At 34.9% G+C, this 27,493-nt stretch overlaps 1 protein-coding gene and 1 long non-coding RNA gene across 10 annotated transcripts in view; one reads left to right on the top strand and one right to left on the bottom strand.

Moving 5' to 3' along the window:
- The window catches only part of LOC123565984 (sodium/calcium exchanger 3-like), a 257,228-nt gene that overhangs the window by 94,820 nt on the left and 134,915 nt on the right, over positions 1 to 27,493 (top strand). For all 9 annotated transcript variants that reach the window (XM_053550277.1, XM_053550272.1, XM_053550275.1 and 6 more), the window contains one exon: positions 2,420 to 3,177. In XM_053550277.1, the coding sequence (XP_053406252.1) occupies positions 2,461 to 3,177 (717 nt within the window). In that variant the 5' untranslated portion in view covers positions 2,420 to 2,460. The remainder of the gene's footprint in view (positions 1 to 2,419; positions 3,178 to 27,493) is intronic.
- Positions 22,132 to 26,434, bottom strand: LOC128559122 (uncharacterized). Its single transcript, XR_008372202.1, has 4 exons — positions 25,698 to 26,434; positions 25,004 to 25,083; positions 24,375 to 24,435; positions 22,132 to 23,875 (listed from the first exon to the last, which is right to left on the bottom strand). It is a non-coding gene; the product is annotated as an uncharacterized LOC128559122 (long non-coding RNA).

Raw genomic sequence — 27,493 nt, 5'->3', positions numbered from 1 at the left:
TGTAGTAAGTCCTACATCTGCTATGTATGACTTACTAACTAGTATGTACTGCTTAGTAGGACTTAATGTAATAAGAGGTGATAAAACAAAGTTAACATAGAATTCAGTAAGTCATATGTGGTTAGTATGTAGGGCTGCTCTCTTTGTTGGCACAAGGATGTTTTCATAAATCATTAATCTCAAAGAGATATATGGGAATTACTAAGGATGTAACTAAATACCTTTGGGCGGTTTATCAAATTTATTGGTTACCGATACGGTTTATGATACAACACATGCCCCGTACGGTACGTATTCTCATTCTCCAGTTCAGGGGAAGTAAAAATCAACAATCATGGCGTCAGTTGAAATAAATCACCATCGGCGACAATTAAATAAATATGGATTCATTTTGGTTTCAAGACCATCAAATAGGATGACAAAAAATTTAACAACATGCCGGCATTGTTACAAGATGTGTCATAAATCGAGTAATGCATCCAATATGGCAGCGCATATGAAAGCCATCATCTGTACATCTTTTGACGTATCTGATTGTTCTCATCCAAGCAAAAAAGATACAACCGACAAGGGAACAACCTCATCTACGACTTGTGCAACAGATCAGTTGTGGCACTAGGATGTAATGCAGGAAATTGCCCTTTGCCTCTTCACAAGCACTTGCTATAACAAAGTCTGCAGGTCATTATTGCAGTTGATATGCGACTATTTTGTGTAGCAGAAACTTAGCAATCATTTTAACAGACTTTAGATTGAATGTAGCTATATTATCTGAATCTTAGAATGATCCAAGGGATCTATTTTAATGTGTTACCAAGTTGTAATGAAGTTTAATTTGTTTCTGCTGTCTTTTCGTCTAAAACTATGTATCGTGATACATATTGTATCATACACTTTGTATTGCGATACATATCGTATCACAAGGTGAGCGTATCGTTACACCCTTAGGAATTTCTCAATTAGATAATTCCAAAATCAAAAAATGTTTACTTTGTGCAAGACAAAATTGAAACAACCTATTTAGACAATTTAGTTTTTAGCTCACCTGTCACATAGTGACAGGGTGAGCTTTTGTGATAGCCCTTCGTCCGTCGTCCGTCCACAATTTCTTGTCTGCACGATAGGGATTTCATTCATGATTTTATTTTAACCAAACTTCCACACAACTTAAATCACCATAAGATCTCCGTTCCTTTCTTGAACTGGCCAGATCCCATTATGGGTTCCAGAGTTATGGCCCCTGAAAGGGCCAAAATTAGCTGTTTTGACCTTGTCTGCACAATAGCAGCTTTATTTATGATTTGATTTTTACCAAACTGGCACACAACTTGTATAACCATAAGATCTTGGTTCCTTTCTTGAACTGGCCAGATTCCGTTATGGTTTCCGGAGTTATGGCCCCTGAAAGGGCCAAAATTAGCTATTTTGACCTTGTCTGCACAATAGCAGCTTCATTTATGATTCGATTTTAACCAAACTTGCACACAACTTGTATCACCACAAGATCTTGGCTCCTTTCTTGAACTGGCCAGATTTCTTCATGGGTTCCAGAGTTATGGCCCCTTAAAGGTCCAAAATTGGCTATTTTGGCTTTTGCAGCCATAAAAAGACTTCATTTATGGTTTTATTTGATACAAACTTCCAAAATAACTTCAACAACAATAATTCTTGGATTCCATGACAAATCAGATCCAAGCGTAGGTTCAGAGTTATTTTATATCTGATTACCTCCCCTGATTGTAATCAAAATGGATTTATATCAGTATGTATAGTACATATTTGAAATTTCATTATTGTCATTAGTTCGACTGAGCCAATCAGAATAGATAACTATGGACTGATTTTTATGTCAAATTACCTCCCTTTATTTCAAATTAAAATGGGTATATCTCCGTCACTAATGAAGATACTGATCTGAAATTACATTTATGTCAACAGATTTATTTGGCAGATCCTTCTTTTCTTCTCTTACAATATATTTTTTTTTTTAATTACTTCCCTTTTACGTTTCTATAAATAGCTTATTTTTAGTAACTTTTTTATTATTGGCCGTAGGGAAAAACCAAGACCACTTTTCTTTGGTACAATATGGATGGTACCTCCAATTTGTAGGTGTATTTTGACATATCTGTACCTTGTAAGAATTTTTTTTTCTTTTTGGTTAAATTTCTTCCCTTTGTTGTTACTGTCCTTTGGACTTAGGTATTTTTTCTGAGGACCTTCTTGTCCTCAAGTGCAGTGATAACAGGTGAGCGATATAGGGCCATCATGGCCCTCTTGTTTTGTCATTTTGGTTTGTCTGGAACAAATGAGAGAGGAAGTGTTTGTTTGGGGTAAAGGATTTAGGAAAGGTGTCATTTCAAGGTTTTCATACTTAAACATATCAAAAATAACCAGGTTTTATCCTTTATATTTTCAGGGCCATAAAATGATGTACAGTATAAGCTGACAGAGACAGACATGCCTTACACAATAAAAACTGAGTATGACAGGGGATATGTGGTTGAGGAGCTGGATAATGGCACAGAACCATGCGAGAGCTGGCTCCTCCTGCCTGCTGAGAACCTCTGGAACCCAGGTCTACGTGGCTTTCTTTATGTATTAGCTATAGCTTACTTTTTTGTTGGAATTGCTATTGCATCTGATATCTTCATGAGTGCTATAGAAACTATTACAAGTAAAAAAAGAACTATAGTTAGGTGGGACAAAGAGAAAAATGTTAAACATGAACAAGAAGTACTCATCTGGAATGAGACAGTCGCAAATTTAACACTAATGGCATTGGGGAGTAGTGCACCCGAAATATTGTTGGCAACTATAGAGACGGCTAGTAATCTTGGAAAAGATACCTCAAATGAAGATTCTTTAGGCACTTTCACGATTATAGGAAGTGCAGCCTTTAATTTGCTCATTATTACTGCAATATGTATTGTTGCAGTTCCAAAACCTGATTCAAAATTCATTCGTGAATTTGGTGTATTTATATTGACTGCAATATTTTCTATTTGGGCATATATTTGGATGTTGATTTCGGTTAAATACTGGACACCAGACGAGATCACTCCGTGGGAAGCTTGGATCACATTGTTACACATGCCGCTATTTGTTGGTCTCGCTTATTGCCAGGATAATGGATGGTGGTTCAAAAAGAGCAAGGTTGATCAAGGAGAAGATGATGTAAGTCTTTTGTAGTTTCTACATCTATGAAATTGTTTAAATGAAATGATTTAATTCGTAGAAGCATATTTGAAAAGCATCATGTATTTTCAACATATACAGTAAAGTTATATATGAAACAGATCCACTTCAGTTTGAGAACCACTTTAATCAAAGATACAAGTTTTAAGACCTTTAGAGGTCTAGCATTTGTTGTTTTAATTTTTGTCTATTAATGAAGTCTAATGATTCAAATAATCATTGTGTCAAAGTAAAGAGAAATGAAGTGTAAATTCACACTTCCAGGCTTTGACAAGACAAAATTGAAGACCAAAAATGGGTTCTTAGTAATTTGAAAGTCTTGCATTCAGACCGAATTCCTGACAATCTTGTAAATTTGAACGTACAAAAGGGTTTCATGTCTGAACACTTGCTTGAAGTTTTTGAGTTATATGAAAGCTGTGGTGATTTTACCTCCATTTGTAGAGGTTACAGAGGTAACAGCTGCATAAGTTTTAATAATATTTTCCTGTATACAATTTCATTGGAAACCTGTAAAAAGCATTACAATAATTTCCATGTGTTTTAGTTTAGACAAAAAGGGGAAATTTACTTTCTTACAGTGTTGACTGATGTTATGTAGAATGTTTTTATAGCAAGTTGGTGTAATTGTTCTAAGTAAAACAGTCTAGGAATTGCCAGTTCTAGATATAATACACTCCTGTTAGAAATCAGCTAGTAAATTGAGGTATTATTACTGACGTACAAAAATGTATTTGCATTAGCGTTTTGTTGTAACAGTCACTTAATGATAATTACTGTAGAAAGTGTGCAAAAGCCAAAGTCTTTTTTTTAGAAAACCACAACTGAGCTGTATAATCAGACTTGCTTTTTCTTAGAGCATGTTGGGCTGAAACTTCTGAGAAAAGTACACAACATTTTGCAGTAATGAGATCATTTAAATATTCCTGCTGTGTTGAGGCCCTCCCTGAATAAATGTATCTGCAAACTTATTCTCTTTTCAGAGCATGCTGCTACATTCATTCACTAAATTGTTTAGACATTAAACACATTGCCTTGGCCTAATATATATGTCACTGTCAGTTTGTAATTAGACATTTATATTTCTCAAATTTTTCATACAAATCATGTATAAATACCTATATGGAAAGAAAAATCTGTAGCACCTCTTTAAAGACCTACCACAACCTAGTGACCTACTTTTTCCTCCTGAAAATCAGTCTGATAATGCTGCCGGGGTGGGGGGAAGTTGTTTTCAAGGGCAGATAAATCTTTTTCAGTACTGGTGACCTATGACTTTTATTGCATATCTTTGTTTCTTAGATGATTGTCCTTCAATATCCAAGGTTTGAAGAAATTCTGTTATTTGTAAATATTTCGCCCATCTCGTATGCAGAAACTGTAGCGAAAACCTTTAAACATTAGACACATTGTCTTGGCCTAATACATGTCACTGTCAGTTTGTAACTAAATACTTGTATTTCTCAACATACATACAAGTAAAAAATTGCTGCAAGAGGCAGCAAATAGATGGTCGCATGGCCCAAAACAAGAGCTGTCACAGGAGACAGCGCGCTTGACTATTTTGATGCTGGATAGTGAAACTGGGCACATCTGAGGAAACTAGAGCTGTCACTGGAGTGTTTAATGACTACAACTTTGGATGAAGATATTGCACAATAGCCTGAGTCTATGTCAAAAATATCAACTTAAAGTAATTAGAGAGGTTAAGATAAAATGTATCAAAACACTATATAAGTATATCCTAAGCAAAAAGGGGCATAATTCATTAAATATTGGTGCATATATATGCACCTTGTGTCATATGGTGTGGGTGATGATGTTGAGCAACTATTTTAAGTTTGAATCAAATCCATTCAGTAATAACAGAGACAGAGTGAAAGTGCATCAAAACTTTTAACCTTAAATTCTAAGTAAAAAGGGGAAATAATTCATGAAAAATTGGTCCCAGAGTTATGCACCTTGTATCATATGATAAGGGTAATGATGTTGAACAATTGTTTAAGTTGGAATCAGATCCATTGAGTAATAACTGAGATAGAGTGAAAGTGCATAAAACTTTAACTTGAAATTCTAAGTAAAAAGGGGAATAATTCATGAAAAATTGTGCCAGAGTTATGCATCTTGTGTCATATGATGTGGGTGATGATGCTGAACAACTATTTTAAGTTTCAATCAAATCCATTCAGTAATAACAAGAGGTAGAGTGAAATTGCACCAAAACTTTAACCTGAAAATCTAAGTAAAAAGGGGGAATAATTCATGAAAAAATGGTGCCAGAGTTATGCACCTTGTGTCATGTGATGTGAGTGATGATGTTGAACAACTATTTTAAGTTTGAATCAAATCCATTCAGTAATAACAGAGATAGAGTGAAAGTGCATCAAAACTTTAACCTGAAAATCTAAGTGAAAAGGGGGGATAATTCATGAAATATTGGTGCCAGAGTTATGGCCCTTATGTCAGATGATGTGGATGATGATGAGGAATAAGTATTTCAAGTTTGAATCCAATCCATCAAGTAATTACAGAGATAAGTTGAAACAAGAGCTTGTCGAACACAAAATGCACCCCCTTGATGCATTCAGTAATTGCACAAGGAACAGAAATTATATGCTCACTGTAAACGAAAGTTCTTTGAAGGCTGAAGAAATGTGAAAGTAAGTCACTAGGTCAAAATCAAGGTCAAATTTTATTTTGAAACATAAAACTGTGCGCGTGGTCCAAATTTGAAGCCTGTACCTTCAGAAATGTGAAAGTAGGTAACTAGGTCAATCTCAAGATCAAAGTTTATTTCGGTACACAAAACTACGCTTGTGGTTCAAATTTGAAAAAAAGGTCACTAGGTCGAAATCAAGGTCATATTTTATTTCAGAACACAAAACTAAGCATGTGGTCCAGATTTGAAGTCTGTAGCTTCAAAAATGTGAAAGTAGGTCACTAGGTCAATAACAAGGTCAAAGTTTGTTTCGGTATACAAGTGGTCCAAATTTGAAGGCTGTAGCTACAGAAATGTGAAAGTAGGTCACTAGGTCAAGATCAAGGTCAACTCATGTCAAGCTTCATCTTGCCACTCAAAACTATACATGTGGTCCAAATTTGAATGATGTAGGTTATGGACATGAAGATTCTAAGTTTTTTGCCTATACAAGTCTTTATGAACCATGTGACCCCCAGGGCGGGGCCATATTTGACCCTAGAGGGATAATTTGAACAAACTTGGTAGAGAACCACAAGATCATTAACAAATAATCAAGGCCTTCGAGTTGTTTATCGTCTGATTTACCACGGTTCAGAGTTCAGATGCGTAGGATTTGAACCACGAGGGCGTTAGCCTAAGTGGTTAAGTACCGAAGCATCTGAACGATGAACCATGGTTAATTAGACGATAAATAACAAGAAGGTCTTGATTGTTTTCATTCTGACAGGCTCACTGATATATTTTAATAGATATTATACTGGACGTCGTTTACGCGAGGAGTAATGTAATGTCATGCGGCAATATGACGTCATAATGCTCTTACCGGTCCGCGCGTCAACCGTTGTTTATCGCAGAATATATAGAGCTTGATTTTCTTCTTTGTTTAACTGGAAATCAAATCGAGCCATGTTAGAATGCTACATTACAAATATCAAAGCCCTAGTCTTTGTGGTTTGGTCAAGAAGTTTTTCGAAGTTTTTCCCTATATACAAATGTAAGTCTATATAAACCATGTGACCTCCCAGGGTGGGGCCATATTTGACCCTAGGGGAATAATTTAAACAATCTTAGTAGAGGACCACTAGATGATGTCATATGCAAAATATCAAAGCCCTAGGCCCTGTGGTTTTGGACAAGAGGTTTTTCAAAGTTTTTTCCTACATCGGAATTCATTTTATCATGATACATCAGTTTGGCGATACGCATATCGTATCATAGGCCTGTTATTTCGAAATTCATTTTATCATGATACGTCAGTTTGGCGATACACGTGTCGAATCATAGGTCTGTTACACAATACAGAAACGATAAGTGAAAACTAGAAATATTGCATGATATCTTACATTCATTCAGTGTTAAAGATAGTAACTAAAGAAATGTATCATTCCAAGGGTAGAGACATTGATTAATTTTAAGCTCACCTGTCACATAGTGACAAGGTGAGCTTTTGTGATCACGCAGCGTCCGTCGTCCGTTGTCCGTCCGTCCGTGCGTTAGTCCGTCCGTCCGTCCGTAAACTTTTGCTTGTGACCACTCTAGAGGTCACATTTTTTGTGGGATCTTTATGAAAGTTGGTCAGAATGTTCATCTTGATGATATCTAGGTCAAGTTCGAAAGTGGGTCACGTGCCATCAAAAACTAGGTCAGTAGGTCTAAAAATAGAAAAACCTTGTGACCTCTCTAGAGGCCATATATTTCACAAAATCTTCATGAAAATTGGTCAGAATGTTCATCTTGATGATATCTAGGTCAAGTTCGAAACTGGGTCACGTGCCATCAAAAACTAGGTCAATAGGTCTAAAAATAGAAAAACCGTGTGACCTCTCTAGAGGCCATATATTACACAAGATCTTCATGAAAATTGGTCAGAACGTTCACCTTGATGATATCTAGATCAAGTTCGAAACTGGGTCACGTGCCTTCAAAAACTAGGTCACTAGATCTAAAAATAGAAAAACCTTGTGACCTCTCTAGAGGCCATATATTTCATGAGATCTTCATGAAAATTGGTCAGAATGTTCACCTTGATGATATTAAGGTCAAGTTTGAAAGTGGGTCACATGCCATCAAAAACTAGGTCAGTAGGTCAAATAATAGAAAAACCTTGTGACCTCTCTAGAGGCCATATTTTTCATGGGATCTGTATGAAAATTGGTCAGAATGTTCATCTTGATGATATCTAGGTCAAGTTCGAAAGTGGGTCACGTGCCATCAAAAACTAGGTCTTGAAATAATAGAAAAACCTTGTGACCTCTCTAAAGGCCATATTTTTCATGGGATCTGTATGAAAGTTGGTCTGAATGTTCATCTTGATGATATCTAGGTCAAGTTCGAAACAGGGTCATGTGTGGTCAAAAACTAGGTCAGTAGGTCTAAAAATAGAAATACCTTGTGACCTCTCTAGAGGCCATACTTATGAATGGAGATCCATAAAAATTGGTCAGAATGTTCATCTTGATGATATGTAGGTCAAGTTCGAAAGTGGGTCACGTGCCTTCAAAAAGTAGGTCAGTAGGTCAAATAATGAAAAAACGTGACCTCTCTAGAGGCCATATTTTTCATGGGATCTGTATGAAAGTTGGTCTGAATGTTAATCTTGATGATGTATAGGTCAAGTTTGAAACTGGGTCAACTGCGATCAAAAACTAGGTCAGTAGGTCTTGAAATAGAAAAACCTTGTGACCTCTCTAGAGGCCATACCCTTGAATGGATCTTCATGAAAATTGGTCAGAGTGTTCACCTTGATGATATCTAGGTCAAGTTTGAAACTGGGTCACGTGCCTTAAAAAACTAGGTCAGTAGTTCAAATAATAAAAAAACCTTGTGACCTCTTTAGAGGCCATACCTTTCATGGGATCTGTATGAAAGTTGATCTGAATGTTCATCTTGATGGTATCTTAGTCAAGTTTGAAACTGGGTCAACTGCGGTCAAAAACTAGGTCAGTAGGTCTAAAATTATTAAAATCTTTTGACCTCTCTAGAGGCCATATTTTTCAATGGATCTTCATGAAAATTGATCTGAATGTTCACCTTGATGATATCTAGGTCAGTTTCAAAACTGGGTCACGTGCGATCAAAAACTAGGCCAGTAGATATAAAAATAGAAAAACCTTGTGACCTCTCTAAAGGCCATATTTTTCACGAGATCTTCATGAAAATTTGTGAGAATGTTCACCTTGATGATATCTAGGTAAAGTTCAAAACTGGGTCACGTATCTTCGAAAACTAGGTCCATAGGTCAAATAATAGAAAAACCTTGTGACCTCTCTAGAGACCATATTTTTCAATGGATCTTCATGAAAATTGGTCAGAATTTTTATCTTGATAATATCTAGGTCAAGTTCAAAACTGGGTCACATGAGCTCAAAAACTAGGTCACTATGTCAAATAATAGAAAAAACGACGTCATTCTCAAAACTGGATTGTGTGGGAAGAGGTGAACGATTCAGGACCATCATGGTCCTCTTGTTATTTTGTCACATAAATGCTTACTTACGATACTCAATTCATATCGCGATATGTACTGTATCGTTGCATCTGTATCACGATACATATTGTATCGTGAGACTCGCATATTGTTACACCCCTAGCAGGGGCCCAGTAGCCCATGGTTCCTAGATTTTGGACTGGGACCCTAAATTGTTGGAGAAAATGCCCATATACCTAATGTTAAACATTTTTTTTGGACAGTCTGGGCCCCTAAATAAAAATAGCTAGTTTATATCCCTGTTACTGAAACTCTAAAGGAATAACTCCCTTATTCATATTTTTGTACACAAAAATAGTTTCCAAAAGGTCCCACTTGAAAATAAAATCCAGAATTTTTTTTTTTTTTTAAATTACTGACCAGCTATCTACCTATTTTTCTTTAGCATGTTACTGGAAACATTTTTTTGGCCTTACAGTACATGTATACCTAAATTGTAGTCATACTGGGTATCTTAACTCTTAGCATGCTAGCGGCGGATCCATCCGCCGGCGACTCCTAATACCGCGATCACTAGCGCCGTAGGACCGTAGTTTATACCAGTTGTCGGCAGGCTATGTAGTATTCGTCAGCGTTTTAGTCTGATATCTACATACGGGCACCTGTAATGGCGGCGCCCATGTAAATTGTAAAAATGTAAAAAAAAATGACTTTGATGCCGTTTTTTCGAGAATTTTGAGCTGTTAATTGGAACTAATTGAAAAATTGAGTCATGGCTGACAATGATTATCAGGATATAATAGCATCGGACAGTGATGACGATGAATTTGCTGGATTTAACCCAGTAGACGAGAATTTAGAACTGCAGGAAGTTGACCCGAACGATATTGAGTTAGATGATGAAGACTTATTGGAAATTGAAAACGAAATTGCACGTGAAGAACGCGAGGATAGGGATGCATTCCACGGTGCCTATCAGTGTGAATGGTTACGCGAGTTCTATACTGTCCCTGGTCCTAAAAACTTTGATGAAGACAGTACTCCTTATGAGATATTTGCTAAAATATTTGATGATGAGGTAATAAATATTCTGGTAACACAGACTAACTTGTATTATGAACAATATATTGAACAAAAAGGAGGTGTGGACAACCTGCCGCAGTAGGCACGAGCTCGAACGTGGGAAGCTGTTTCTTACCAGGAAATGAAAATATTCTTATCAGTGATATTATTCATGGGATTTTTCAAACTTCCCAGCTATGACCTGTACTGGGGTACACATGACCTGATAGCACTAAAAAGGTTAACCTCTTACATGACAAGGGATCGGTTTTATAACATACTGTCTTTCTTTCATGCTGCGGATAATTCTCAAGAGCCGCCAAGAGATAGCCCGCAATACAACCCGGCATACAAAATAGACAGGATTGCTGCTTTACTAATCCAAAGGTGGCAAGATGCTTATCATCCGAGGCGTGAAATTTCAGTAGATGAGACTTTAGTACCTTTCAAGTGTAGAACGAAGTTACTACAATACATTCCAAATAAACCACATAAGTGGGGACTGAAAGTTTGGACATTAGCGGACTCAAAAACAGGCTATGTTTTCAACTGGCAACTCTATACTGGTAAACCTGATAATGATCCTAGAGGCAGGGGAGTAGCACACAGGGTTGTTGTTGGTTTGTGTGAACCCTTATTGCAGCTTGGACATCATGTGTACTGTGATAACTTTTTCACGAGCCCAGCACTGTTCCAAGAACTCGAGGAGAACCAAACTGGAGCCTGTGGAACATTGTGAGCAAACAGAATTGGGGTTCCTGCTGTGGTAATTGAAATTTTTTATCAAACTACCCCAGAATATTTACTTTGAGAAATAAAAAACAACATTTGAATAAAAATAAAAACTGAAAAAAAAACTTTTTTTGCCGTAAGTTAAGTTTGTCCAAAATTTGTATTGTCCGAAAACTGCGTTTGTCAAAATCTAAATTTCTGATAATTTTTGGGTAAAAAGAAAACAAAATCTGCCCTTTTTTGTAGTTATTGTTTATTATATTGTATTATGCTTATAAATGTATTCTTGTAACAGTTTTGCAGGTTTTAATTGGAAATTTCATGTCATTTATTATGGTTTTTTTTTTTATATTTTCAGGTGAAAACTGCTAAGCCGCCAAAAGGGGACCCCCCCGCTGCTCCATAGGGTTGATAATAAACTCTTCATAACTTGGCATGATAAGAGACTTGTACATCTGCTAAGTACTGTGCATAATGGTTCAACATTTGTGAAACAAGTACGATCTAGGCTTCATCAAAATTACAGACGTGAAGTCGACCATCCACGTGCTGTTCAGATGTATACTCATTTCATGGGAGGGGTCGACCTAGCTGATCAACAGACTCAATACAGTGTGCTTTTGCATCGTATGCTTAAGTGGTGGAAAAAACTGTTCATTTGCAACCTTCTTGAAGTTAGTTTTGTAAATGCCAAAGTAATATACAAGGACTTGAATCCTACAAAACGTGTCAAAACCCATAAGTTTCGTATGGCGATCATTGAAGGTCTTTTGGAAGGATACGAGAATACATCCCGGCCATTTAGAAGACCAGTCAACAACCCAGCTTCCAGGTTAACTAGCAGACACTTTGTCTCACTTAATCCAAAAAGGATTGGTGGTGGGAGCAGTGTGCGACATTAACGGTAGCCCGATCGCCAATGGCTACGAAAAATCGGCTCGGGCAACAGAAAATCGGCAGACCGTAGCCCGTCGGGCTATGAAAAATTTCTGAGGAATAAATTTACCAAAAAGATCATTGCAAACGTGGGAGGAAAATTGCTGCTTCGAAGCTTCAAACTTCGCTCAAATCCAATCTCAAAGCGAATTCAAGTCGCCCGAATTTGTTTTGGATGCGCACTCGCTAATCTTTTGACAATTTGCACCATGTCATAATGTGCGTCAAATACACATACACACTCACACATAGCATAATTTAAGCTCCGCCTACTTCAGGTACTTGTGAGATTTTCGCGAGAAGTGTGAAAGCAAATCAAATTATCGGTTTCACCAGAGGCAATTGTAATAGGCCAATCAGCGCCGCGGTTACGTCTTTGACACTTAGCATTTAATTGTCAACACGTGCGAGTCGTTTTCTAAAGAAATTGTCCGATTAATTGGAATAATAGACACAATTATTTGGTATCCGTGGTAAAAGAACGACATGTAAAGTATTAACTTCGTAAAACTAACTTTGATGGATGAATTGATTTGAATACCTGTATGTATTTCAAGGTTTGACACAGTTTAGTTTCAGTTTTATTCGAATGAAAAACTGTTCACACAAGTGGTGACTCGGTATAAATGATGAACCCCTTTTCATCCTGCATTCATATATTACACGATATAGCAACAAAAAAATCGGCGTGTTAGATACAGCACCGACTTGAGCAGAAAACATTTTTTTCTTAGAATTTTGTATTGAAACAATAATCACTGTGTATGGTAAAATTGATGTAACCAAGAAAATGAATGGTCATTGAATCAATTCACAGCGTCGAGGTAGAAATATAAAAATTAATGGAGTCTTCCAACTTCTCCCTAAAGTCTCTCGACTTCTCCTTAAATCAGTTGGAGGGAGAATTGACTTCTCCCAAAACAATAATGGGGCTAGCAAGACCCCTGGTCTGTCTACTGCCAAGCTTTGTCTACAAAGCTGTTTAGATCTCTTTTCATGACTCAGTGTCTTTGACTTTCTGCACAACTATGTGAACACTGTTTCAGATTTCGAAATCAGTTCTGAAAAACTCTACAAATTTCTGAAATATATCAATATTCACCAACCTACAGCAGTATATTGAAAGAAATTAAATATTGCTAAGAATGAAAGTCTTGTTCGTTCTTGAGCAAAAAAATAGTGGGGCTACAAAAAATTCTGTCGGGCTACAAAAAATTGGAAGTCCGTAGCCCCATTGGCTACGGTGTTAAAAAGTTAATGTCGCACACTGTGGGAGACGCTCCAATCCAGACTGTGAAGTATGTTCAAATCGTGCAGTAAAGAGACATCAGACATCGGATTTCTGTCAGGAATCTAATAAACCTATGTGTGCATATCCGTGTTTCCAGAGGTATCACACCATGCAGAATTACAAAATTAACTGTACTCCAGACTTGCATAAATAGAGTATCAAAAGCAGGCAATAAATAACTAAGTTTGGTGACAATACAGAGAGGGAATATGAATAAGAACAAACTATTTCAGAAATTCTCAGTTTTATTTACAAAAAACACATATTTTCACCCAAAATTACGTACATGTATGACAATATATGTGTATAGCATGACAAATTTGTTACATATATATTATATCTACCAAACAGTAAAAGTTATTTGGTAAAAACAACAATTAAACTTGTTTTACAGTATTCTTAACAATATGTCCTGGAATTTCTTAAATTCCTGAAAGTTTACTCAGTAGCAGAGTGCAATTCCACCAATTACTTACTTAGCGTGCAAAGAGTTAAATACTATATGATTTTTAAGACAGGAAAGTTTGCAGATTGGAAATTATACCTACTGGTACTGATGATAAACCCGGACAGATGATAAAGTCGAACACCTTGGAAATATTCGATTGCAATCGGTTATTTATAAAATTGAACACACCATCTAATAGTTTCCACTTAAAACACCAACTGGTGTAAACAAAAACAAAATTGGTAAATATTCTGTATAAATAATAAATGACTTACATAAATTTGTATAAAAAATATTTATCCAAAATTACTGGGGAAGAGGGTATTTTTTTGCGCATGCTCACTGTCGAAACATGAAGGCCTGACACTTGTTAACTTTTCATTACTTGATCAGGAATGACTGTTGCAGCTTTTTGGGGAAAGTTTCAATATAATAATACCAAGAAAATTTTGTAAATGACAGAGGGTTCGAATTTATCATCAGTCAACGTTCATAAAGTCCCCTTTTTACATACCCCTTTCAAGCCCTCACTTCGTGTGAGTTTGCTTACTAAATATAAATTTGAATTATGTAAAGTTTTCAGCAAAGGTTAAGCTTTATTTTGATACCGACCATTGATTTCAATTTGCAGAAATAAAAAAGTTACAGGTAAAAAACCTCATTTTCTGTTCGGGTTTATCATCAGTACCAGTACACTGTTTTTCAATTTAAAGCACCTAAGTTGTTTTTCAAAGTGAAAGCACCCAAGTGTATTTGAATGGGACTAAAATTACATTTTCATTTTTCATCGAGGGTGGGTGCGTAATCTCCCTATAAATCCGTATCTACATTTATGGAAATACTCCCGACATTCAACAGTTAATTTCTGATCATAACTGGGAGGTCAGGGCAGTTGTTAAAAACTAGGTATATATAGGAGTACAAGAAAATTCTCTCCAAGACACCGAGTCAAAAGTTCTGACGCGGTCTCAAATTGATAAATTAAAATGCCTAATTTTTCAGTAACTGTTTCAGACATTGGGATATGTTTATAAATAGCTTCATTTAATAATTGGAAAAACTTTACACAGTGCCACCTGCCAAAAGTAGCATATGTACATGTATGTGTAGTAAAATCGTGCCAAAAATCACGTGGTCTATTGTTTACACTATTCCATCTTCAAAAACTTCACATTTATACACATTAAAAAATGATACTTAACTGCAACTCACCTCTATAAACCTATTAAAATGCGTAACTAAGCTAAAAGTCTTCTAAAGCATGCTATTTATTTATGTTTCCTATTGATAGTGTAAGTAGGTCATCACTTAGGGTGACTCGTTAAGAGTTTGGTTTACTGTCAGTATTCTAAAATTTAGATCAACACATGTGAATTGGCACTCAAAATGCATTGTTATCAAAAACAATATTTTGGTAACAACTTACCTTGTTCTTGACAAAATCCACTACAAAATATTTTAATAAAAAAAGACGTTACACTGACTGTACAGCAAGAATGACATAATTTTACTGCGCATGTGCGAGCAATAACTTGAAAGGCTGAAATTGATCAAATCCGATTCAATATAATGCAAATTCTGCAAATGTTGCAAAATATAAACCAGAAGGAACAAAATTAAATAATATTAATTCCATTATTGTTGCGATTACACTTTAGAATATTCACTTTCTGAGTGTCAAACGAAAATTTAACAGAAATATTACTCGGAGGGAAAAAATTGTCAAATCCGAACCCATTGCACATTCTAAAACCACCTCTATATGCCCGGCCCTGATGGGCCATGCAATAATAACCATCATGGAAATACAGTTATTCTGTGGTGCCTTTGTAATAGCTTCAATATTGATAGAAATAGTTAAGGTGAGAAATCTGTAAAACAAAGTACATAGAGTTTTTTCAGTTCCTGTTCTACTTTTCACTTAATACCTTTTATTATTCCGGACGATAACTAGAGAACGCTTGGGCCTAGGATCACAGAACTTAATAGGGAGGTTGATCTTGACCAGCAGATGACCCTTATTGATTTTGAGGTCAGTAGGTCAAAGGTCAAGTTCACATTGACCTAGAACAGTAGAAATATTTTTTTCCAAATAACTAGAGAATGCTTTGGTGTAAGATCACATTTGAAAAGGAGGTTACTTATGACTGGTAAATGACCCATATTTAATGATTTGAGGTCAGTACTTCAAATGTCCAGTGACCAAATGATTTCTGTTCCTTGTGCAGTTACTGAATGCATCAAGAGGAGCATTTCGTGTTCTACGAGCTCTTGTTTCTTGGATACTGATATATCTCTTTGGTGTTTCCAAATGGTGTGTTGTGTCCATGAAGGTGGACAGCTTTGATATTTTAAATTTGATTTTTACTTGACTGGAACAATTTATTGTCCGTAACTGACTGTAACTGGCATTTGTTCTATGTGCCTTTAATTGTTCTCTGCTTTTCTTTTGCTTTAAAACATTACAATGCAATAAATTCCTTATCAGCAAAGGAAACGAGACTCTGGTTCAGAATTGTTCTATTGACCATCAGATCAATACAATATGTTTTATCTTTATGGTAAATCAATCAGTTGTCTCCTGTCATAGGTTCATTGGAAACTTCTCTTAAGTGCTTTTCTATTATTCTTGGTCTAAGTTTGCTCAACGGTTACAGATTATGAAATATTACATGATAATGGTATTTACAGCTTTAATTAATGTGCAGTTTTCCAACTGTCTTAAGATAAGAGGTGCATCTGAAGAATAGTTAAAGTCTACTGCACTTGATCATGATTCACTGATTTACTGGTCGGAAAAAACATCAAGTGACTGTAGATCCAAATAGCATGTTTGCTTAAATTTCCAACATTTGCAGATATAAAGAAGATAGTCAATTCTTAGTGCAGTCATATGGTGAAAAAATTGGGATACTGGGAAACCAGGGCTAGGCTCGAGGGATGGGATCGTGGGATCGGCTCAAGGACGTGGGAACATGGTCTTGACTTAGTCCATTTGAACCTGTTGGCCCAAACCTGGAAGATTTCTTCAAGTGAAATAGTGCAGCAGCTCTGTAAAATCAATGATAATCTGGGAATTCATTGTCATAGTGACACAATGATCTGGTTTAAAAGTAAAGAAAGAGTCTTAATGTCTTCTTCAATGGGCAAATAAGAAAAACAGTGAAAATGGTATTTTCTTATTGTATCCCCCGAACAACTGGTTTTAGGTTGTCTGTCCATCTGTCTTTCTGTCTGTAGACACAATCTTGTGCGCATCAACTCTCCTCATCCCCTAGACAATTTTAATGAAATTTCACACAAGATCAGTAACAACAGTAGTTGTGCATGGTGCATGTTAGGTTCTTTCAGAATTTTTTTTTGCAGAGTTACGGGACATTGTTTTTTGTTACTGTACTATAATTACTATTATGGAGTCTGCATATGCAATGTTGTGCGCGCCTAATCTCCCGAACCCATGCACACAATTTAATGAACCTTAACACAGTGATCAGTAGTGACCCTAGTTGTGCAAGGTGCATTTTAGGTTCTTTCAGAAAAAAAATTCTGTGCAGTTATGGGACTTTGTTTGTTGTTAATATACTATATACATACAGTCTGCATATGCAACCTTGTGCGCACTTAATCTCAGGAACCCTTGCACACAATTTAATGAAACTTCACACAGTTGATCAGTAACCAACCCTAGTTGTGCATGGTGCATGCTACCTTCTTTTAGATAAATATTCAGCAGAGTTACTGGACTTCGCTTTTTGTTACTTAGCTTTATACATAGAGTCTGCATATGCAATCTTGTGCTCGCCTAATTTCCCGAACCATTGCACACAATTTAATGAAACTTCACACAAGTGATCAGTACCAACCTTATTTGTGCATGGTGCATGTAAGATTCTTTCAAAAAAATATTCTGCAGAGTTATGGGACTTTGTTCTTTGTTACTATACTATATAAATATTACAGCCCACATAATTGCATCAAATTGCAATGTACTGTGTCAGTGTGTGTGGGGGTACATTCATCACCTTCAGTGATAGCTCTAGTTCTTTTTACATTTAATATTCTTGATTCAGTCAAGATATTATAGATAAAAATAATAACACATGGAACATAAATCTTGTACATGTATTTATAAGACATGAAATGAAAATAACTTATTATTCCTTCTCTTGAGAAGGAATATTATAGTTCAATAAGTCACACTTGACTGAGCTACTGATACCGAAAGCTGTTGTCATTACAAGCTGGCCAATAAAACTCCGTGACCTTAGAAATAACCTCTGACGTTAGACTATTCTTTCCTAACTGAGGCGAATCTCTGACTGAACGCGTTCCGTGGATTACATATTACTAAACCCGAGGATGTTATTTCCTCCATTCTTGAGGAACATAACATACATTCAGTCAACTAAATAGACATATATCAGCAAATTTAAATGTAAACAACTAAATATTATCGTTACCTTGAAATGCATAGTTAATATATGGAAAAAAAAACCCATTGCGACCCTCTAATTATGCGCAACAAATTCACCCATCCAATCGTAAATGATTAACCGGGTCAATGTCTTATTGCCGTAATTACTCTACTGAAAGTGGTAACAGATTAAATTTGTTGTTGGATTTAACAATTTATGTTAAATAACTAGCGTAAATACTTACTTGAAATTTTTTGGCAGTATAAAACAGACATTGCAACCAAAATTTTACAAGATGATCATTTTATATTTATAAATATAAATATGCCCTAGAAGGAACTTTTGCTATGCTTTAACTTGTATCGTTAAATATTTAATAATAATGCTGATGATGGCTTTAATAATTCTCTGTAGCGAAGAATTTTGAAGATAAAGGTTAAAAGTAATAAATGACAAAACTGGCATTAATGACAACACCTGACAGTAATTTGTTAGGAGTTAAACATGGATGTTGACAGAAAAAATAAGAAAAGGTAATAATTCTAAAAAGAAAAATTAGTTACTGAAAATAAAAAAAAGCGATATAATGAAAAAATTCACAATAAAATATTATGAAATTAAATTCAATGAAAGAAGTAAAAAGTTAGATTATAAAATAAGAAAATGGGATTCTCAAACATATGTCAGTTTCCCTATTTGTTGAGTTTGAAATTAAGTCGACTGGAGACAAACTTCCGTGTTTTTCATTCATTTTTAAGCCCCCCTTCAAAGAAATGGGGATCCTGTTAGTCACATTAGTCTGCTGGTCGGTAGAGTTAATGGTTTACACTCGATAACTGGAGAACACTTTTACCTGGGACCTTTAAAGGTCCATTACTAAGGGAAAGTGAGTTGGCAATTTTTTTCATAGCCAGTGCATAGACTTCTGCAAGACACTAAATAATGAAGATTGGCAGGTCAAAATTTACAGAAGGTCTTTGGAACTCAAAGAAATGTATGTGTATTATGTTGAAATTTCAATGAATCGACAGAATGACCCCCCAGGTCTTTTTAACTTTCTTCATACTTCATAGAAAAGTAATTGTACATATACTGCGATTTATTTCGAATTTCTACATACCAACTTTCATTTTCCAATAAAATGAAATAGTTTCTGTGCTTTTTAAAAGAAATTAAAATGTTCACTTTCCTTAGTATTGGACCTTTAAACTTGGTTACTAATGTGATTGGGCCAAAACTTGCCCGAAAACATTTTTACTTGCCCGAAACCAGTTTGTTTATATGGTGCATCTGTGTCCGTCGTCAGCCAGCGTCGGTCGTCGTTGTCAACAATTTGACTGTTAACACTCTAGAGGTCACAATTTTGGCCCAGTCTTAATGGAACTTGGTCAGAATGTTACCCTCGATAAAATCTTGGACAAGTTCAATATTGGGTCATCTGGGGTCAAAAACTAGGTCACCAGGTCAAATCAAAGGAAAAGCTTGTTAACGCTGGAGAGGCCACATTTATGACCTATCTTCGTGAATGTTTATCTTGATGACCTCTAAACCAATTTCGAATCTGGGTCATGTCTGGTCAAAAACTAGGTCATTAGGCCAGATCAAAGGAATATCTTGTTAACACTAGATACCACATTTTAAGTTTGAAACTCATGAGAAGTAATCAGAATGTTTGTCTTGATGACCTCTAGGTCAAGTTAGAATCTTGGTCATATGGGGTCAAAAACTACAGAGGTCGCGAAAGCCGTCGGACATTTCCGGTAAATTTTGATCCGGTCCGGCGTGATATATCAAGTTCACAAGACCGAGTGTCCGATAAAAATTGCAGGTCAATATCATAAAATAAGAAGAAAGTCCTCCGCGATTTCGAGAAAGTTTGACTTTCATCATTAAATTGTAACATGGAATCCCGAGAAATTGATGTCAAACTATATTTTAGTAAGCGCTTGTTTCATTGGTACTAAAAATAGAAACAGTGGAAACCCCTCACTATGTCACGACAATTCTAAGAAGGCGCGTTATCATTGGATGCTTACTACGCGCGGATGGTACTCGATTTTTGTACGCGGGAACCAGACGGGAATTTCCAGAAATTCCGGGTCATCTTTCTCTTTATATGTCAACATCAACCTGACTCGGTGCAAACAATAGGCTTGTGGGGGAAAAGACAGCGATGATATAGCAAATGAATATGAATAAAATCTGTAAAAAGATCCTTTGGAAGCAAAGAATGCAACCAAGAAGAATAACAGCAGACTCGTTTTGACCGAGTCTGTTTGCGAGAGGACATCTCTCACGCCTCCCAAGCATTGGCTTAAGTGGGACTCTTAATCTATTACACAAATGTTGAATGGACTCCATGGTCCAAAAGGACCAGAAAATATAACAACACTGAATCCAAGTACAGGGAGACTTTTTACAGCCTGAAAACTTAAGACCAATTCTCTGTAAGAACCAAAAAATTAAAGAAGGGGTCGGAAACTCATAGTCTCAGAATTACTTCATATTTGCACCCTTTTTAGTATTCAAGCCATATATGAAGAATCAAGGGGGAAAAGATATGAATCAGCTCTGGTTACCATGGAAACGGGAACATTATACTTTTTGCGAAAAATGGCAATTTCTGAGAGTCAAATTTTACTAAAATGTTACAATTTTCTTTACACATAGTGGTCTCTATGTCTGCAATAGAGCACTAATTTTCATATTTGCCTGAAATACATACCTGAAGTAATTATTGAAGACAAATATTGTCTTCCAACATATTCACAGTTTTAGAAGCAACAATTTTATAAATACCCCCTTTTAAGATTTTACATTATCTTTAAAAATTGGTCTGCATGTATATTTTTCAACTTCTAATAGAAAAAAGTGCACGCATCTGAATATAATACTTGTATGGATTCAGCAGAGCTATGATACCCATTTCAATTTAAGGAGGAATTTTAGTGGGTCATTCATATTTGAGCTTTTTACAGAAATTTGAAATTGACAAAAATGAGTTTTCAGCAAACTCATTTATGCCTAAATTACAGAATAACCTGAAATAATATTACATTGCCAGATACAGAATTGTTGCAAAACATAAGTATTTCATGTAAAATAATTTTACAAAGTTATACTGTCCAACACTTTGTCTAGAAATTAAGGGAATGTTCCGTTACCATGGCAACGTACAAGAAAATTATAATTCAGACCTTTTTAAAGCACTTCCTGTATCAATTTTGTATTCTATGAAACAAGAAAAGTTCATCTGCAAACTGTCAATGCATCTAATGCACCTGAAGCACATTCTGGGCAGAATTAAGAAGGATACAACCATAATCATGATCTATGAAACTTAAAGCATTGTCACAAGGTCAGTTTCTCAACAACCTTATATGCACTTTTCTTTCTTTTGGGTAAACTAATTTGAGTTTCAAAGCAGTTGGAAATACTCATAACCAACTGACACTGGCCTTTAAGGTATTGTATGGTTACTAATCATGACTGTCCAATTTTTTTTTCAAGTTGCCATGGTTACAACATTCATTTTGCATTAAAAAACAGGGATCATCCTAGGTCAAAATTTGAGGGAGAAGTCCTCCACAGAATTTAGGGAGAAATCGAGGAATTTAAGGAGAAGAATCGGCATAAAAATATCTATGTGTGTTTGTGTAAAGACAGTGTCCTTTCACCTTTGGAAATCATTTTGTTGCCATGGAAACAAATAATAGTAAAAGCAAAATCATGTCTACTTCGCCATTTGATTTAATATTTACATTTTAAATACATTTCAAAATTATGAACAAATAACAGTGTAATCCAAGACTGAAAAATATCATGATATTTAAAAATAATACAGTATGTTCATGTAATAACAATCATGATGCACATTCTTCCTTTAACAATCAAATTAATCAATTACCAAGAACAGTTTAGTCAATATTTTGCTAGATACAACTTTAAATGAGCCGCGCCATGAGAAAACCAACATAGTGAGTTTGCGACCAGAATGGATCCATACCAGCCTGTGCATCAGTGCAGTCTGGTCAGGATCCATGCTGTTCACTAACAGTTTCTCTAATTGCAATATGCTTTGAAAGCGAACAGGATGGATCCTGACCATACTGCGCGGGCTGCTCTGGATCTATGCTGGTCGCAAAGCCAATATGTTGGTTTTCTCATGGTGCGGCTCAAATGTATTTAATTCTTTCAAACTATCAAGACAATGGCCAGACTTTTTACGGATAGCTATAGATAATGTAGATTTAAGACTTTACTAAGTTTATTCAGAAAAACCCTGATCATGCACATTCCAGTGCCAGTAAATACTCAGTTAATACAAACTGCAGTTGCAGAAATATCTCCTAATGCTTTTTCCAAAATTTATCAAAATACACAACTAAATCTACTTTATTTATTAAAGTAAATACATGCTGGTAAAATAGGATGTTATATGCCTTGTATATCTTAGAATGAAACCTGTTTTACAGATGACAATGTTACTGGATTTCTGAAGATTAATAGATGTTGTTACATGAATGAGGTCTTAAATTAGTCAGAAAGTCAGCTAGAAACTCAGATGTTCTCTTCAATCATTGGCCAATTAGTATATATGGGCTTAAGTTATTACCTAACACAATATAGGTAACTTTACAAATGTATGAATTTTCATTAAAATCTGCATTGCAACATTCTTAAAAAATAAATTTCATCAGAAAATATGATTTTATGATACAGGCTTAAGAGGGAAAAAGAATTGTAATATTTCAACAGTCTCACAAAATCAAGAATACTAATTCAACCATTGTTTTGCTATATTTTCTCAGTATTTTTTAAAGATTTAAAAAATCTATATGAAATGAAATTATTTATGGTAGAAAATATACAATTAGATCTGCATATGTTTGAGTAATAAGCCTTCATGTATAATTATGCTGTAAATTGGTAACCAAATCTGATGAGAACTGCAAAATATGTGCTTTTTTACAGATATTCAAAGACTGTCATGTGTTTATTCCATTTAGATATGTTCAAGTGCATCTTTTTCAAAATACATTAAATTTTATCAAACTTAAATATAACAAATTTAATGTTATACATGCAAAAGTAATCAAACAGTATCAAATTTTTTTATTTTAATATAAACATGATAAAGTCAAGAATAAAGATATTTTTCAATTACAGGGCCTTTGGTTAAACAACTATCAACATTTTTAAGAAATGACATTCTAATTGTTTTTCCATAAATCTGAAAAAAAAAGCATTAATGCAAACAACATACATTCTTGTAATTCCATCTTCAGGGTGTCCAGTGTGAGTTCTTCTATTTATGTCAAAGGCACCAATCATTATTTTGGTCTGTGGCAATCCAAAAAAGGGACAGATCTTTACTATTCAGATGTCCATAACTTATTCCAAAAACACTAATTGATGATTCCCCACTTTCAGCCTCTCTATTTGGGAATAGACACACACACACTATTTTCATAAACATTTTGCCTTCACAATGACATACTGCATTTCAAACTTGTGTCACAGGCTGCACATTTGAAAGTTATAAAAAGTCTTTTTAGCAGTCCTTGTTATTTTTATTTGATACAGAATCTTGAGAAGGCTGGCTCTTCAGGTGATATCAGAGGTCTTCTGACTGCATTTACTTTTACCCTGACTGCAGCTGTCACTGAAAAATAGAGATGTGAGAGAATAACAATCTGAATGTCTTTCATTTGACTATGGGTGGTGGTGGCATGGGGATGGGCTCTCCAGTTAAAATATTTGTGACATCATGTTACTGGGTAGAACTACTGATATTCTACAAGCCAGCTGGAGGGTTTCCTTTCACAAATTTGTAAATGAATAAAAATTACACTATTTCAATCATTTAATAAATTTTGTATAAGTAAATGTATAATATATACATCTTTCTTTTATTCTTTTAATGAAAATAATTTATCACATAGACCTCCCCCTCCTTGAAATGATTTTAAAAGGAACAATTGTATGAAATACATTAAATACTTTTGACTTTGCTACACTTTGATTAAATTTAAGATACATGAAATTCTAAACAAAGTTCATAAATATTCTGTCAAAAAATAACATTCAATAAAGCATTTATAAAGATCTGAAATCAGACCTGATCAGAGACTTAAGACAAACTATAAATAAAATGTAGATACCTTCCTTCCTTTTATTCCAATATAAGCATGATGATGATCATTCATTCTTTGAAGAATTAGTCTGAAATATACACAAATCAAACTAAAATAGTTGTTACTGTTGTTACATTTTGACAGATACAGGATTTCATCCTTTTCAACATTATGTGGGCCACTTTAAAAGTAAAATCTGTTTCTCATACATATGCAGAGGGTCCTTTTCTGAAAAAGGGTATATTTTAAAATTTCAAAAACTTATCAATATTTATAGTCACAATACAAATGTATGTCAGTTTAAGTTATATGAAGTCCTACTAGCTATTCTTGTATCATAGATTGAGAGGTCAAGATTTCATACTTGTATGAATATTGGCATGTGGGGGACTTTATTCTTTATTTAAATACATGTAGGCCTCTGATGTGTAAATATATATAAAAACATATTAACTTTGACACAAACATTAACATTCAATATGTACTTGTAAAACAGGCATGTGCAGATTAAAACATGCTGACTTATGTGTAGCAATGGATGCAATTAAATGTTTTCATTTTTCAGCATTCAGTGAGTTTTTACTTCAGTAAGTCTATATTTCTGCAGGTACTTTGGCAAACACATACACTGTTGCAAATGACTAAATTATGATTACCTCTCTAGAACATCCACTCACTTCATAGTTGTTTGAAACTTTATCATCAAGCAGTCATTTTCAAAAGAAACAACTCACAGCTGAAAAACAAAACAAATAAATTTACAAAAATAGATTCTCTATATACATTTTGAAATGAAAATATGTCTTTATCTGCTTTTTACAAATAACATAAAAAACATGCTAATGGACATTTACAACTAAAATCAGGGCTTTTTGCATTATAAATCTACCTCCAATAAAAGGAGGTAATCCCAAAGAAAACAGTATGTTTCTTCCCAAGTCTGAATATGAAATTCCCAAATGTGTTACCTTATATGGTTGTTTGATGTTTTAAAATGGTTTTGAAATTTGTATATATCTATATTTAGGTTATTACAACAACATTTATAGTGTTGCTTAATTTACACAAAAAAATATCTTTACATAGATTTGGGTAATTTGGAAATTTCCACATTAGACAATTTCTGAGAGCATTTTCCCAATTCCACTGGTGTTGGTGCATGGTATTCCCAAAATGATGGAAAAATGCCTGTAAGTTTTATCTTGGTAAAATAATAAGAAATGTCTGTCCAATATTTAAGAAAATAACCTCTGTATGGTCTTTGAATCTGTTGAAGGAAGTGAGCACTTATCTTGCATAGCTTGGAATTTTTACATGTCATATTAAAACATAAAATATTATGAGACTCACCTGTTTTCATTGTAGTGTTATCCTTTAACACTGATCCTTCAGTCAGTTGATACAAACTTCACTTATGGAAATAAACACACAGATGTCAGACTGATGTCTATATATATAGATCCACAGTTTAGACTCTTTTCTGCCAGAGTATTTTTCCCAAACAATGTCGCTATTCAGCAAATTTTAAACGTGGACTTGGTTTGAAGGGACACATCCAAGCATCCCATGCCCATTTAGCATAAAATCTCTGACTGTCATTGTATCTATATACTAAAAATTTGCAAAATCCGAGTAGAAATCTGAATTCAGCATAATCCAGGAAGTAAACTTAGATAAGCTCTTTGTGATTTCCTAAATGAAGAGCATCAAGGGGAGGTAATAAAAATAGGAAAAATGCCCCAATTCATAAACTTTGGCCCAAATCTACAAGAATGTGTCTGAATGACCCACTACGATTTATGTTTCTTTTTGAAATATCATCTTCCCTTTAAACAAACAAATATACTTTTCTGCTGAGACCTGTGCACTTTTCAAGATGTAGAGCACAATATAAACATATGTTTTGCTCCATAAATATATTTTTTCTTGCAGATAAAAGTCTAGATCATACAAGAATCAAATAAATATTTGGAAATATTAGTTTGGTATGAAACCTTGTTCATTTGCCTTTAAAATTTGCAAGTACGAAAATAAAGGACACTTTCTAGTACTTTCCAGATAACAAAATAGTCATGCACCCCTACTTTTTTGAAAATTCAGCAAGTTGGGGATTTGCATCCTCGTTTCCATGGTAACTGGGACATATATTGAAAAAGTGAAAAACAGGATTTTCTTAATTTTGCACCCTCTTCAAGAAAAAATCGGTTTAAAGGAAATCTGTGACTATGAGTTTCCAACTTTTTTTGGTTTTTACAGAGAATTGGTCTTAATGTCTGAAATCTGTTTCAGTTAATATGTGGAAATAAACTAAAAGGATGTAGATTCGTGTAATGCTGTCTATATAGTTTAAGACTATCAGGCCTCGACCTTAGCGGTGGACCGTTGGACCGACGCAACCAAAATATCGGCAGGTCCACTAACTATGAAAAGTTGGGTAGACCGACGGTCAACCAATTTTCAGTCACGGTCTGCAAATAAAATATAAAATATCGGCGAATTCACAAAACGAAAGTTGATTTTGCCTTAAGTACGGCATTCTACCGTTATAAGCATTGGCGAGTTAAAGTCAGGAGAGCACGAATGGACTACTCCACCGATCGGGCGAGTGGTTTTTACGTGGTAACTTTACCAAATTGAGAAATTACATCAGGCAAAATTACCTGGATTGACTGGAATCTACCCGCGAATCGTAAAAATATCAAAACGTCATGCTGGTAATTTTCCATTCCACAAGCACGTGCGCCCTATCGTAACGTCTAATTTACATCGCGGTTACTTTTGACACAATAAACGCGCGTAGTGCATTCATTTTTTAATATAATCGCTTTAAATTTTCAACACCGCTTGAGAACTAATACAGTTTGAATTCTATAACAATTTTAATAAGATATCGACAGGAATGTAGGCAAAATTCTTTAAAAATGATCAAATTTTCATATAATGTTTTGTAAAATTTCAAACAGCGCGATCTTGATTATTTATTTCTTTCTTAAAGTAAATATACGGTACATACTATGGTAATAAAATTCAGACTTTTGACCAGAAAGTACAAAAAACACAATTAAAAAATCTTAAATAATGAAAAAGCGGCAGCAATTTAAATACATGGAGTAAAACGATTTTTGGCAAACAGATTTCTGTTAGCG

The sequence above is a fragment of the Mercenaria mercenaria genome, chromosome 8, assembly GCF_021730395.1.
Source record: "Mercenaria mercenaria strain notata chromosome 8, MADL_Memer_1, whole genome shotgun sequence".
In the NCBI taxonomy this organism is placed as follows: domain Eukaryota; kingdom Metazoa; phylum Mollusca; class Bivalvia; order Venerida; family Veneridae; genus Mercenaria; species Mercenaria mercenaria.
The sequence above is the reverse complement of the archived record's forward strand: the minus strand, read 5'-3'. Positions and strand labels throughout refer to the sequence as shown.